Source organism: Tupaia chinensis, unplaced genomic scaffold (assembly GCF_000334495.1).
Source record: "Tupaia chinensis unplaced genomic scaffold, TupChi_1.0 Scaffold000477_1, whole genome shotgun sequence".
Classification (NCBI taxonomy): Eukaryota; Metazoa; Chordata; class Mammalia; order Scandentia; family Tupaiidae; genus Tupaia; species Tupaia belangeri.
In genome coordinates, this window is record NW_006159986.1 from 3,565,881 (window position 1) to 3,579,247 (window position 13,367).

The 13,367-nt window shown below is 56.9% G+C and overlaps 2 protein-coding genes across 3 annotated transcripts in view; both read right to left on the reverse strand.

Annotated features, from left to right (window-relative positions):
* Window positions 1–3,352, reverse strand: part of DHX58 (DExH-box helicase 58) — an 11,883-nt gene extending 8,531 nt beyond the window's left edge. For both annotated transcript variants that reach the window (XM_027774775.1, XM_006156003.3), the window contains exons 1-4: window positions 2,936–3,352; window positions 2,529–2,730; window positions 1,982–2,172; window positions 347–463 (exon numbers count right to left, since the gene is read on the reverse strand). In XM_027774775.1, the coding sequence (XP_027630576.1) occupies window positions 347–463; window positions 1,982–2,172; window positions 2,529–2,730; window positions 2,936–3,103 (678 nt within the window). In that variant the 5' untranslated portion in view covers window positions 3,104–3,352. The remainder of the gene's footprint in view (window positions 1–346; window positions 464–1,981; window positions 2,173–2,528; window positions 2,731–2,935) is intronic.
* Window positions 3,353–3,716: 364 nt separating this feature from the next.
* KAT2A (lysine acetyltransferase 2A) overlaps window positions 3,717–13,367 on the reverse strand; it is a 9,906-nt gene continuing 255 nt past the window's right edge. Inside the window, 18 exon segments of the mRNA XM_027774776.1 lie at window positions 3,717–4,632; window positions 4,791–4,875; window positions 5,015–5,078; window positions 5,152–5,188; window positions 5,301–5,415; window positions 5,595–5,738; window positions 6,113–6,223; window positions 7,320–7,446; window positions 7,676–7,884; window positions 7,970–8,109; window positions 10,420–10,530; window positions 10,656–10,762; window positions 11,664–11,855; window positions 11,955–12,136; window positions 12,389–12,478; window positions 12,581–12,726; window positions 13,051–13,174; window positions 13,313–13,367. The exon segment at window positions 13,313–13,367 is cut by the window's right edge and continues 54 nt beyond it. Of these exon segments, the coding sequence (XP_027630577.1) occupies window positions 4,439–4,632; window positions 4,791–4,875; window positions 5,015–5,078; window positions 5,152–5,188; window positions 5,301–5,415; window positions 5,595–5,738; window positions 6,113–6,223; window positions 7,320–7,446; window positions 7,676–7,884; window positions 7,970–8,109; window positions 10,420–10,530; window positions 10,656–10,762; window positions 11,664–11,855; window positions 11,955–12,136; window positions 12,389–12,478; window positions 12,581–12,726; window positions 13,051–13,174; window positions 13,313–13,367 (2,233 nt within the window). The 3' untranslated portion in view covers window positions 3,717–4,438.

Consider the following 13,367-nt stretch of genomic DNA (forward strand, 5'->3'; position numbering starts at 1 on the left):
TCTTATTGGAGAGGTGAGAGCTCAGGGGGAGGCTGGCTGGAGGCAGGGCTCCTCTCTGTGTCCTCGCTAACTGCCCCTTGCTCTCTGGCCTGTGCATGGTGATAGCAGATCATGTGTGGCAATGTCCACACCAACCAAGAGGGCTTGGCACTGCATCAGCACAGTGTCACAGCTCTGGTGTTTGCAGAGCACTCTCCAGAATGCCAAGCGCTTTGTCTGAGTCCCAACAGTGGACATGGGGTGTAGTGACCCATTTCAGGGTATGGAGGCTCAGAGACATGAGTAACAGAGTTAGTGAGGGTGGAGGCAGGGCCCAAACCCAGGCGCCCTAACTGCTCCCACACACCTGGCTGCGCCTGTGGCAGAGGTCGTACTGTTTGCAGGGCTGTTGGTTGTGCTCCCACAGCTGAGGCTGGCAGTTCTGTGGTGACATGATGCGCCATGTGTCCAAGTTGGCACAGAGCTGGGGGCACAAAGAGGACTTCACTGGAAAGGAGGATCTGTGGGGACAATGAGGAGACTTTGGGGGCAAGATGGGGTCCCAAATGGGGGCAGGGGAGCTTGAGGTGAGGCCATTGGGGGTGGGGATCCATTTATTCAATAAATATTCATTGCTCATCCTCTCTGTGCTGGTAGTTGTAGGCAATGAAGATACAGAGGCACTTACATTGGCGTTGGAGAGAGAGAATAAACCAGTAAGGATTAACAGAATGAGGGATTTCAGACAGCACTGACAAGCTCTGGAGAGAAAACTGGATATGACAGAGTGCAGTGGAGGTGACCAGGGTAGACCTGAAAGAGGGAACATTAAAGCTATTCAGTGAGTGACAAGGAGGAGTCAGACAGGTAAAGTTCAGGGAAAGGGTGTTCCAGGCCAAGGGATGGTAAGCAAAGGTCAGTGTGTTCAAGATACAGAAAGAGGGGGAACCAGCAGTTGGCGTAATGGCTATGTCATTGGACTCCCACGTAGTCGACCGCAGTTCACATCCCAGACCCGGGGGCTTAAAACTCACGCCAGGCACGTGTGCGTGCGTGCCCAAGATCCCGAGAGGACAATGGAGGAGAAGGGATTGCGGCGTGACCATCCCCCCTGGGGGGGTGATTTCTCGCTTTCTGTCTCTATGTCTCTCTCTGTCTGTCTGGCGAGCGCACGCGCCCTATAGCGAAAATCTCTCAAAAAAAAAAAAAAAGTTTAAAGATACAGAAAGAGGGACCAGCAGGTGGTGTGGTGGTTAAGGCACTTAATACTCTTATATGGCTGACCACGGTTCGAGTCTTGGACCTGGTGGCTTTCTTTCTCACTTTCTCCCTCTCTCGTCAAATTTAAATAAATAAAATTAAATAATTCTTTTTTAAAAAAAAAGATACAGAAAGAAGGTCAGTGCAGCTATGATATGAGTGAGGGGGAGAGGTAGGAAATGAGGCTGGAGAGACAGCCAGGGCTAGATCACGCGGAACTCTGTAAACCAGAGTATAGAGTTGGGAGTTTATTCTAAGGACCTTAAGGAGCCACTGGAGGGACCAGCAATTAGCGTAATGGCTATGTCGCTGTCTTTGTTGTTGAGTAGGTATGGCTTGTACTTAGAGCAGCTAAGACAAGAACCATCATTAGCTTTCTAAATTTTTATGTTTTGACAGCCTAAGACTGTCCAGGACCTTGCCTTCTACATTCCTGTTTTAATCAAGGTCACTCCACAGCCTGTTTCCAGCAGCAGTGATTTCTGTGGTGGTAGGTGGACAAAAGCAATGGTAGGATCTTCGCTTTGTCTAACCCAGTTGAGGGGACTAGTAGGGAGAGGCAGGGACTGAGGATATATGGGGACCCCATAGTGAGGCTGGACTTTAGGTGAGGAAGGGGCCTAGGCCCTGCCAGGGAGAGGCTGGGTAGGGTAGTAGGGGTGGGTAGAGGTGGGGCAGACCAGAGAGGTCCCTGGTCACTGGAGGTCGCTGGAGGTGGGAGAACCACAGGGGCCAAACTGACCTGTAGGATGTGGTCAACAGCCCCGTCAAGCTTGGTGGCCCTGCCGGTGCCCGGGGATGCTGTGAGACCCAGCACCTGGGGCAGGGGCCGTGTCCTCCGCAGTTTGTGCTCTAGGTACTGACTCAGGATGATGTTGTAGGTGGTGTCCTTGTGCGTGTGGTGACACTCATCCACCACGATCAGGGAGAAGGCTAGGGACACATGGGGGCTGGCTGTTACCTAAGCTTGCTAAGCCCTTCCTCCCATGGACCTGTTTCAGGCAGTCCCACAACTCATGTGAGAATTCCTTTGGCCCTTTACCCTAAAGCCAGGTCCCAGAGGACAAGCCAGGCAGGCATGAGCTGCCTCCATTTGCAGATTGGTAAACTGAGGCTCAACTGGGGAAAGGGACTTACCCAAGACCCTACATTGCAGCCAGGTCTGTTTCTACCAGAGCGCATGCCGGGGTGGGGTAAATGAGAAGCCTCTTAGTCCCACGAAAGCTAGGAGCACCCTTACTGGAAGAGGTACCCCAGGTGTATACCCTTTCCCTGCCCCCAGCCCTCACCTGTGAGCTCCACGTGCTCATCCTCCTCAGGACTGGTCAGCGCCATCTGCAGAAGCTTAGCTGTGCAGATGAGCAAGTCGTTTTGGCGAGCCAGGTAACCAAAGCCTGCACGTGGCCCCATGTCCCCGCTCAGGGTTGCCATGGTCCAGCGTCCATCCAGCATGCGGCCAAACTCCTCAGCATGCTGGGTCACCAGGTGCACCTGGGGGTGGAGGATGAGATGGGCAGAGGAAGCTGATCAAGCGTCAGGGAGTGGGAGCAGGGAGGATGACTCTCAGGACATAGCTGGGTGCTGACCTGGGCTGCAGAGGTGAGCTTAGACAGCCAGAGCCATTCTGGAGTTCTAGGGGGGACTGAGAAGCACCTGAGGAGCTGAGACCTTGCTGAAGGGAGGGCAGACCACTTACCCTGTTGACCAGTACAACCACCTTGGCTCTGTCCACAGTCTCCAGATGCCTCTTGGCCACATAAGCAGCCGCCCGGGTCTTCCCAGCGCCCGTGGGCAGCCATATGATGATATTCTTGCCCTCCAGGGCAGGCATGATCACCTCCCACTGGTAGGGCCGCAGCTCCATGCTGGAATGGCGAGGGACTCACTGCCCCCTCTCCTGGTTTTCCTTTGCCCGGGTCTGCACTCCACCTTGGGGAGGTGGGGAGGGCACCCTCAGGTCCCACCTGGAACCTGTTCTAGCCAATCAGTGAAGCACCTGACCCCTGCCCCGCCAGGATCTCACCTGCACCCCACTTGGTTTAGCCCCTGCTTGACTAGCCCCAGTGCCCTGTGCCGGTGCCGTGGGTGGTGCTTAGCTCAGGGATAGGAAATGAAAATGGAAACTGAAACTAAGGGGAGGGGCCAGCTGAGCTGGAGGACGGTCTTGGAATCTCCCCTGCCCCTGACTGCTTCTGCCCCACTGCAGTCAGCTGTAACCTCTTCCACCCAGACTAAGGTGAGGGTGAGATCTGACCCTGCTGTTCTGGCACCTGACCCAGGAGCAGCCAGGAGAGGGAGAATGGAAGGGCTGCAGCTGGGCAGGTCCTGCACAGGAACACAGGACTCGGCACGAGGCTTGCTGGGAGAAGGGCCCCAGCAGTCTGAGGCCTAATAGGCTCCAGCTTGCTAGAGGGTACTGGCAGAGCCTGCTCAGGCTGGGTCTGTCCCGAAGAAAGAATCACACAGAGGGAGAAAAAAAAAAAAAAAAAGAGCTTTATTATTCCCTCCAAGGGATTAATGCCAGGAATGAAGGGTCCCCAGGTCCCCCACGCTAGGGACGACTGACAACTGACAGACAGTGCAGGGCAAGGCGTGGGCCCCCTAATTCAGCTGGACTTCCAAGCCCTGAGGTCCATTCACTCAAGCTAAAACCAGCCTTCCTGGCTCTCTAGGAAAGAGCCCCCTAATGAGGGCATGACTCCAATCCCCCAGAGCTCTGGCGGACCAGGTCCGGGGGCCACCAGCCAGTTCAGAGGGGCTGGCCCAGACCCAGGCGACATCTCCCCAAGGCCAGATACTATGAAGGTTGGGACACAGCTCAGGTATGGAAGTGCCTGAGGGGCCAGGAAGGGCTGCAGGATCAGAGGCCAGAGTGTCTCAAGCACAGCATTAGGGCTGGGGACCAAATGTACCCCTAAAGACCAGATCAGAATTTGAGTGGCGACAGTCCAGGCCAGGGCTGCAGTCCAAGCCCTCCCTTCCTTGAGCTCAAAATAGAACTCCGGGGCGCTGGTGCAGCAGCAGTACTGTCGGGGGGTGGACTCGTGGCAATTGGCAGTGACCTGCTGCAGGTCAGCCACACACAACTTCCGGGTCATGGAGTGCTTAGAGTCAGAGACAGGGCCCAACTGCACCCCTAAAGATCAGATCGGAATCCGAGTGGGGACAGCCCATGCTAGGGCTGTGGTCTGAAGTAGGGCTACTTGTCAATGAGCCCTCCCTCCTTGAGCTTGAAGTAGAAGAACTTCTCCAGGGCGCTGGCGCAGCGGCAGTACTCGCTGTCAGGAGGGTTGTACTCCCGGCAGTTGGCGATGACCCGCTGCAGGTCAGCCACGAAGAGCTTCCGGGTCACATAGTAGCGACTACGCAGCCGCTCTGTCATGGTCTTCAGGTCTGGGGTGGCAGGGAAGAAGGTGCCACCTTTAAGAGTCTGAGCAGAGGGGCCTCCGAGTGGGTCCTGGGGGGGCAGGATGGCCCAGTGGAGACAGGCACAGGGGAGATTTAGGGGCAAAAGTGGAAAGAAGAGGGAGGATGGAGAGGAGGGTCCTCACCAATGGGGAAGCGGATGACCTCGTAGTAGTCGGGGGCTTCTGACTTCTTCACAGGCTCCATGAAAGGCCAAGCACTGGGGTGCGACTAGAGAGAAAGGCCAAGCTGGGGACAGGCCCACTGTGCCCCAGGCCCACAACTGCCTGGAACCCCCACCCACCCAGACAGGGTCCTATAGCTATAGTCATTGGTGCAGGGACCCCCAGAAGGGAACGTGGTCTCCCACCTTAATCTGGGCCAGCAGGTTTTTAAGGGTTGTGTAGAGCTGGTCGGGGTCCTTGAGCTCCTTCCTGAGGCAAAAGATACCAAGACTGAAGGTCCAGGTCCCTCTGTCCCTCCCAACTCCTTTGACAAAATACTCACCCCTTCTCCTTCCCCAATGGCTTCCAGCCCGTCTCTCCTGCAAAGTGAGGAGTGGGAGAACATCCCTAAGAATGTCCCTTGCCTGTTCACAACCCAGTGTGTCCTCCCATCCCTCAGTCAGCTCCCGCCCCTGCCAGGACCCTGCTCACGAATGCCAGGGACGCTCTCCACAGGGATCTGCCTCACGCCCTCTTTGAAGCAGCTGAGCCCAGGGTAGACCTTGCGGATCTGGGCCTGCTTGCGCTCAATCAACTTCTTGATGATCTGAGGGAAGGACCACAGTCAGAACCCATGGTGGGAGAACCCGGCTCACTGCCACCGGACCCAGCCCCTCCCCTCCTGACTGCCCCACCTCATACACACGGTCCAGGACTACACACACGTGTCGCTCCCCGTACATACGCTCACGGGAGACCCCACAGACGTGCGCACACACACACAACCTCTTTCTGCTTCTTGATGATGTGGGACAGCTCCGTATAGGGGATCCGGGGGTTCAGCTCACACTCCATCAGTGTCGCACCCTCGTAGTCCTTGATGTAGCCCAGGTAGCGGCTCTTGGGCACCTTGATGTCCTTGGAGAAGCCCTGGAGGAGGGCCAAATCCATCAACAAGTGCTTCCCAACTTTCAGAGCCTCCCACCCCTGAGGCAGCATGTGCCATGTCCCATCCCACTCCTGAGCCCTCTCCCATGACACTGAGAAGGCTCCATCTGTTCCTGGGGAGGCTCCAGGTCCGCTTCCCCTCGCCATCAAGATCCTCTCAATTCTTCAACCTGCCCTACAGGGCCCTATTCTTCACTGGGGCAGCAGAAGGCAAGAGGAAGAGAGGCCTGAGACTTCCTCACAGGCATCAGGTGGAAGGACACAAAGGGAGCTCCACTCCACCTCCAGCAAGGGGCTGGAGAGAACAAGCCCGGGCCCCAGACAGCAGGCAGGCGTGGGGTGAGGCCACGGGTCACCTGCTTTTTGAAGTAGCCGATGGCATACTCGTCGGCGTAGGTGAGGAAGTAGAGGATGTTGTGTTTGATGTGGTACTCCTTCAGGTGGTTCATCAGGTGAGTCCCATAGCCCTGCAGGGGACAGCAGGGCTTACAGGGGAAGGAAGGGCCGGCCTGGTCCCCAGGCCCCAGAGAGGAAGGAGGTAAGGAGAGCCAGAGGATCCAGGGCAGGGAGGAGGAAAGGCAACTGGTACAGGAAGGGACTTTATAGGCAGAAAAATAAAGCACACTGGATTTCTAGAGGCTTGCTACTTTACAGATCTTGAATTGACTCATGAGGCAGGGATTATGACTTCTATTTTACAGAAGAGAAAACCGAAACTCAGCTATCTTAGGAACTGCGTCCAAGGTCAGGTGCTGGCACGGCACAGCACGGCCATTGGTGCCCAGCTCCCAGGCTCAGGGTTGGGGGAAGAGGGAGGAGCCTGCTCATCCCGGCATCTGAGCCCTGAAGAGAAACCGCCGTCCACGTCAGGACCAAGGAGGCCCCACACACTCGGTTATGTGAGACATGGCCCCGCCACTGTGGCACAGCACAATGGTGTCCAGCAAGGCCACAGGCCACATGGCTTAATGTGGGTTCAGATCTCTGGGACGGCCTGAAAACATGCTGGGAACGTGTGGGCACCAGGACCCTAAAGAGCCAGGAGGCGTGGGAACGGGGATTGTGTGACGAGACTGTTAAGGGTGCTGTTTGAGGCTGGGTGTGGATCATGGCATCAGGTCTCTGCCCCTCTCGCTCATGGAAGAAATAAAAGGGTATACTTAGAGAAAAAAATACACGGCGTGAGGACATGGGTAATTTAAAGAGTAAAAGCCAGGACTGTCAGTGCAGGGCTATCGTGATAAGGATGAACTCCCCGACGTATGTAAATATTCTTGTGATGAGGAAAACACAAGTCCATGGGGTCCAGCTCAAAATGTGGCGGACTTCTGGGTGCCACCATCTGTCAACAGCTATTTTCTGAATCTACCGTTGTCAAAGTACAGCTGCCACCTTGTGGGCATGTGAGGAACTGGCCGCTAAAAGAAGGGCTGGTGGCTGCCCTATCTCCCACACCCACACGCGGCTGCCCTGACTTGATGCTGCCCTGACTTCCGCCCATCCAAAACAGCCAAAATGCAGAAACAGGTGGGGAGGGCCAGGGGTCAAGGGCACCGCGCTCACCTTGACCTGCTCATTTGATGTTACAGCACAGAAGACAATCTCCGTGAAGCCTTGGGTGGGAAACATGCGGAAGCAGATCCCACCGATGACCCGCCCGTCCTTGATCAAGGCCAGAGTCTTATGCTTCCTAAGAGAAAGGGGGCCCATCACAGCCTGACCTGCCGCTTATCCCATGCTCTCCAGGTCCCCACAACCTGCATGCCTGAGCTAGAGTCAGGGCTGGGGACGGAGGAGCAAGAATTCTCAAAGGTGGCCTCAGAAGAGGGGAGAAGTCTCCCCGGTTTTGAGGAGGGAAGCCAAGGGGGAGAGGCCACCTGGTGTGGCGCCCTGGGGTCAGAGCTCTCCTGGGGACGCACGGGTCAAAGACGAGGCGGGCGATGTACTCCTTGGGCATGCGTGGCAGCTGGTGGGAGAAGACATTCTGCAGCCCCACAAGCCAGAGCAGCACCCGGCGGTTGGCCTTGGGCGTGAGTGAGTTGCCGATGACATGGAACTCGATGATGCCACGGCGCTCCTCCAGGCGGGCTGTCTCGTCCCGGGCTGCGTTGGCCGACAGCAGGCTCGTCTAGGTGCAGAGGAGGGGCAGTGAGCCAGGGCCTCCAATGGGGAGGGTCCTCTCCCCACACTGGCCAGCAGGCCAGGCTGCCTACCTCGGGCCCTAGCATGGCGGCGGGGTCAGTGATGGTCAGCATGACTTCGTTGACCAGCTCCATAGGAATGTCACCCATCACACGAAGCCGCTTAGCATCCTCCAGGGTCAGGTTCTCTGGGAGCTTCCTCTTCTCACCTGCTGGGGAGGTTTGGCAAGGTCACTCATGGACATAAAGGGTTGGGGGATGAATGAACATCAGAGGTCAGGGATCAAGTACCCACCTGGCATGGGCTCAGCTCCTGTAGAATCTAGACTCAGGGAGCTGTTGCTGCTCCCACCCATGGTGGGGCTGAAGATGGGGGTGCTGGGAACAACTGCTGCACTAACTGTAGCTGAGAGAGTGAGCAAGAAATCAGGGAGAGGCGGTCAAAGCCCTCGAAGGGGTACGGGTCCTCCATTTGCCAATGCAGCCAGGAAGGCCAAGCGGAGACTGTGCAGGGCCAGTTGTGGCATATACCTGGCCGGGGCACCAGCTGTGTCCCCTCTGAGGGTGGCATGGTGAAGCCTGACTCCCAGATGGGAGAGTTTGCCCCGTAGATCTCCTCCTCCAGCATGGACAGGAACCTGTGGGGAGGGTACAGCCTGTCTCCCCACTCTGTCCTCCGAATGAGGTGCAGCCTGGGCCAGGCACCAGCGGGAGTGGAGACCGGGCAGAGAGACAGACTCTACTTTTGGGGAACCGGGAGCGTGATATGGGAGACAGCCTTTGCCCACTGGGAAGCTCTTGCCTAAAGGGGAAGGCAGAGTCCTCTGCCTTGTGGGAGCCCCCGACTGAAGGGAAGAGGATTGGGCACACATCCAGGACAGACAGCAAGAGGCCCAACTTTTCCATGATGTGCGGCACAGGGAGAGGGTCTAAGCTGATATCCTGTGCTAGGTGGTCAGCCAGGGTGGCAAGTCCCCCCGAGTCCCCTCTGCCAGTATCAAAATGGGCCCAGAATCCCACCCAACTTGCCAACTCTTGCTCCCGCCTGGTGGCAGGAGGGGCACTAGACGGCCTGGATTGGTCAGTGAAGGCTTTCTGAACAGGAAAGTTAGGTGCCAGGTTTAAAATGGGAGGAAAATGCAGAACAGAGAAAAATGGTACAGAATCAACTAGAACAGGGGTGGGAGTTGGTTTCACCTCAAGCGTAAGCTCTGGTTTCTTGGAGTGCTGTGGTAGGAAGGATTCTGAGGCTGTGTCCAGGCCCCGTGGGAAACAATTAGTAACGTCTAACGTCAGGGGTGTGGGGGGGTAGCGTTAGCTCGGGCCATGTACCTGCCATCCCCAGACTAGTACGTGCAAAGGCAAATACTAGCAAGTTGCTTCTGGGCCATGGGCAAGTCTGCCAGGTAGATGCCCAGATCCCAGAAGGCCCATGGAGGGAGAGGAGGGACCAATCCAGGAAGTCTTCCTGGAAAAAAGGGGACAACAGCAAGGATGTGAACTTGGGGCAAAATCCCAAGAGGCCAGAATGAGCCTTACTTGGGGAAGTGGGTGAGAATGAGAGTCCTCTTCTCGGGCACCAGCTTGTCCTTCTCCACTCGGAACTTCTCCAGCAGCTGCCGGCGGGTAACAGTGAAGATGGACCGGAGGAGGCTTCGCCCAAAGACGTGAGTGGTCTCGTAGCGGGGGAGGCTGTCGCAGCTCTGGGGCACGTGGCAGTAACAGAGCCACCTGGGGTGGAAGGTAGGCATGGTGACAGCTGAGGATAGAAACCCCTGAAGCTAGGCTGGACCCCCAAGCCTTCCCCATACTGCTCCCGGCTGGGCCTACCTGGTGTAATTGACCTTATAGGTGGCCACGTCCTCGGCCTGGGATCTCTGCCGAAATTGGGCAGGCGTCTCAAGCTTCCAGTAGTTAAGGCAGAGCAGGAACATCTTTGAGAGCTCAAACATCGTCTGCCGCTCTCGGGGAGCCAAGTGACTAAACTTGTACTGCACGAAGTTCAGCACACCCTGAGAAGGGATGGGCGGGGAACAAAACCAGGAACAAGGTGTGAGCAACCAAGAGGGGCTTCTTATCCAAAGGATGATGCTCCCTAAGGGCAGTGACAAGGCTCTCCTCTCACTCTGGGGCTCTGAGAAGAGAAACTGTGCCTTCCCTTCTCTGAACCTCTTCCCTGTTCTCAGCTTGGGGGGATGGTGAATACAGGCTCCTGACTCCTCCAAACTCCCCCCAGTTCCCTTCTGACCACCTGTCCATCCCACCTGCTCAATATTTGGCTTCTCAAATGGGGGGCTGCCCAGGGACCCCTCCACCAGCACATGTCCATCCCACCTGCTCAATATTTGGCTTCTCAAATGGGGGGCTGCCCAGGGACCCCTCCACCACAGGCCGGGTCATCTGCAGGATGCATTTCCGCAGGAGCTGGAGAGAACAGGGCGGGCAGGAGTAGCAGGCAGAATCCAGTGGGAGCCCCCCCCCCCACTATCTCACCTCCACTCCCACACTCATCAAGTACCCACCTGGCATGGGCTCAGCTCCTGTAGAATCTAGACTCAGGGAGCTGTTGCTGCTCCCACCCATGGTGGGGCTGAAGATGGGGGTGCTGGGAACAACTGCTGCACTAACTGTAGCTGAGAGAGTGAGCAAGAAATCAGGGAGAGGCGGTCAAAGCCCTCGAAGGGGTACGGGTCCTCCATTTGCCAATGCAGCCAGGAAGGCCAAGCGGAGACTGTGCAGGGCCAGTTGTGGCATATACCTGGCCGGGGCACCAGCTGTGTCCCCTCTGAGGGTGGCATGGTGAAGCCTGACTCCCAGATGGGAGAGTTTGCCCCGTAGATCTCCTCCTCCAGCATGGACAGGAACCTGTGGGGAGGGTACAGCCTGTCTCCCCACTCTGTCCTCCGAATGAGGTGCAGCCTGGGCCAGGCACCAGCGGGAGTGGAGACCGGGCAGAGAGACAGACTCTACTTTTGGGGAACCGGGAGCGTGATATGGGAGACAGCCTTTGCCCACTGGGAAGCTCTTGCCTAAAGGGGAAGGCAGAGTCCTCTGCCTTGTGGGAGCCCCCGACTGAAGGGAAGAGGATTGGGCACACATCCAGGACAGACAGCAAGAGGCCCAACTTTTCCATGATGTGCGGCACAGGGAGAGGGTCTAAGCTGATATCCTGTGCTAGGTGGTCAGCCAGGGTGGCAAGTCCCCCCGAGTCCCCTCTGCCAGTATCAAAATGGGCCCAGAATCCCACCCAACTTGCCAACTCTTGCTCCCGCCTGGTGGCAGGAGGGGCACTAGACGGCCTGGATTGGTCAGTGAAGGCTTTCTGAACAGGAAAGTTAGGTGCCAGGTTTAAAATGGGAGGAAAATGCAGAACAGAGAAAAATGGTACAGAATCAACTAGAACAGGGGTGGGAGTTGGTTTCACCTCAAGCGTAAGCTCTGGTTTCTTGGAGTGCTGTGGTAGGAAGGATTCTGAGGCTGTGTCCAGGCCCCGTGGGAAACAATTAGTAACGTCTAACGTCAGGGGTGTGGGGGGGTAGCGTTAGCTCGGGCCATGTACCTGCCATCCCCAGACTAGTACGTGCAAAGGCAAATACTAGCAAGTTGCTTCTGGGCCATGGGCAAGTCTGCCAGGTAGATGCCCAGATCCCAGAAGGCCCATGGAGGGAGAGGAGGGACCAATCCAGGAAGTCTTCCTGGAAAAAAGGGGACAACAGCAAGGATGTGAACTTGGGGCAAAATCCCAAGAGGCCAGAATGAGCCTTACTTGGGGAAGTGGGTGAGAATGAGAGTCCTCTTCTCGGGCACCAGCTTGTCCTTCTCCACTCGGAACTTCTCCAGCAGCTGCCGGCGGGTAACAGTGAAGATGGACCGGAGGAGGCTTCGCCCAAAGACGTGAGTGGTCTCGTAGCGGGGGAGGCTGTCGCAGCTCTGGGGCACGTGGCAGTAACAGAGCCACCTGGGGTGGAAGGTAGGCATGGTGACAGCTGAGGATAGAACCCCCTGAAGCTAGGCTGGACCCCCAAGCCTTCCCCATACTGCTCCCGGCTGGGCCTACCTGGTGTAATTGACCTTATAGGTGGCCACGTCCTCGGCCTGGGATCTCTGCCGAAATTGGGCAGGCGTCTCAAGCTTCCAGTAGTTAAGGCAGAGCAGGAACATCTTTGAGAGCTCAAACATCGTCTGCCGCTCTCGGGGAGCCAAGTGACTAAACTTGTACTGCACGAAGTTCAGCACACCCTGAGAAGGGATGGGCGGGGAACAAAACCAGGAACAAGGTGTGAGCAACCAAGAGGGGCTTCTTATCCAAAGGATGATGCTCCCTAAGGGCAGTGACAAGGCTCTCCTCTCACTCTGGGGCTCTGAGAAGAGAAACTGTGCCTTCCCTTCTCTGAACCTCTTCCCTGTTCTCAGCTTGGGGGGATGGTGAATACAGGCTCCTGACTCCTCCAAACTCCCCCCAGTTCCCTTCTGACCACCTGTCCATCCCACCTGCTCAATATTTGGCTTCTCAAATGGGGGGCTGCCCAGGGACCCCTCCACCACAGGCCGGGTCATCTGCAGGATGCATTTCCGCAGGAGCTGGAGAGAACAGGGCGGGCAGGAGTAGCAGGCAGAATCCAGTGGGAGCCCCCACCCCCACTATCTCACCTCCACTCCCACACTCACTGGGTGGTAGCTCACCTTGAAGAGGTAGAAATAGACCTGCTTGGTGTCCGTGTCTTCCTCCTTGTGAACAGACATGAACAGATTCTCCACGTCCACCACCATCCCCAGCAGCCGGTTAATCTCATCCTCTGATACGTTTTCCAGGTGGGACACATGGTCAGCTGGGAGACAGGCAGGTGGTAGAGTTGGGGAGAACGAATAGCCAAGATCAACAAGGCTTCCTGCTTCTCTTCACAGCCGATCAAGATACACCCTCTGACCAGCGTGACAGCACTGAGACTGCTCAGACATCAGCCCCTGGGTGGCTCTGCCTCTGCTAGGCCGGCAGATTTCCTTTCTCTTCCTTGGGGCATACACATCTCCAACCCAACCCTTCCTTAGGAGGGATCTTTGATTTCTCAGAGAATTTAAGTCTCCCTGTCCAAGCAGGACCCAGCACCTGCCGCCCCTGCCCCGCCCCGCCCCATGGGCGAGGCCTGCCTTACCCAAGGGGTGCTCACAGCTACGGCACAGCTCGCTCAGGTTGGCAGCTGGCTGCTGCAGGTCCATGCGGGGTGCAGTGGGGGGCTTGGGGTTTTTCCAGCCATTACATTTGCAGGTTTCATTGGCCTGGAGGCAGAAGGTTCAGTGACCTGTACCCCTGTAGCAGGAGTCACTCCGCAGCTAGAGCTTTACCCCTACCCCCATTCCCACCCGAGCCCAGGGATGCCCAAGCCCCGCCCCTTTCACTCCAGGCCCCGCCCCCACCTTGCAAGCCGAGAAGACCCCTAGCTTCTCCAGCTTCTTGGCACGCGGCCGTCCT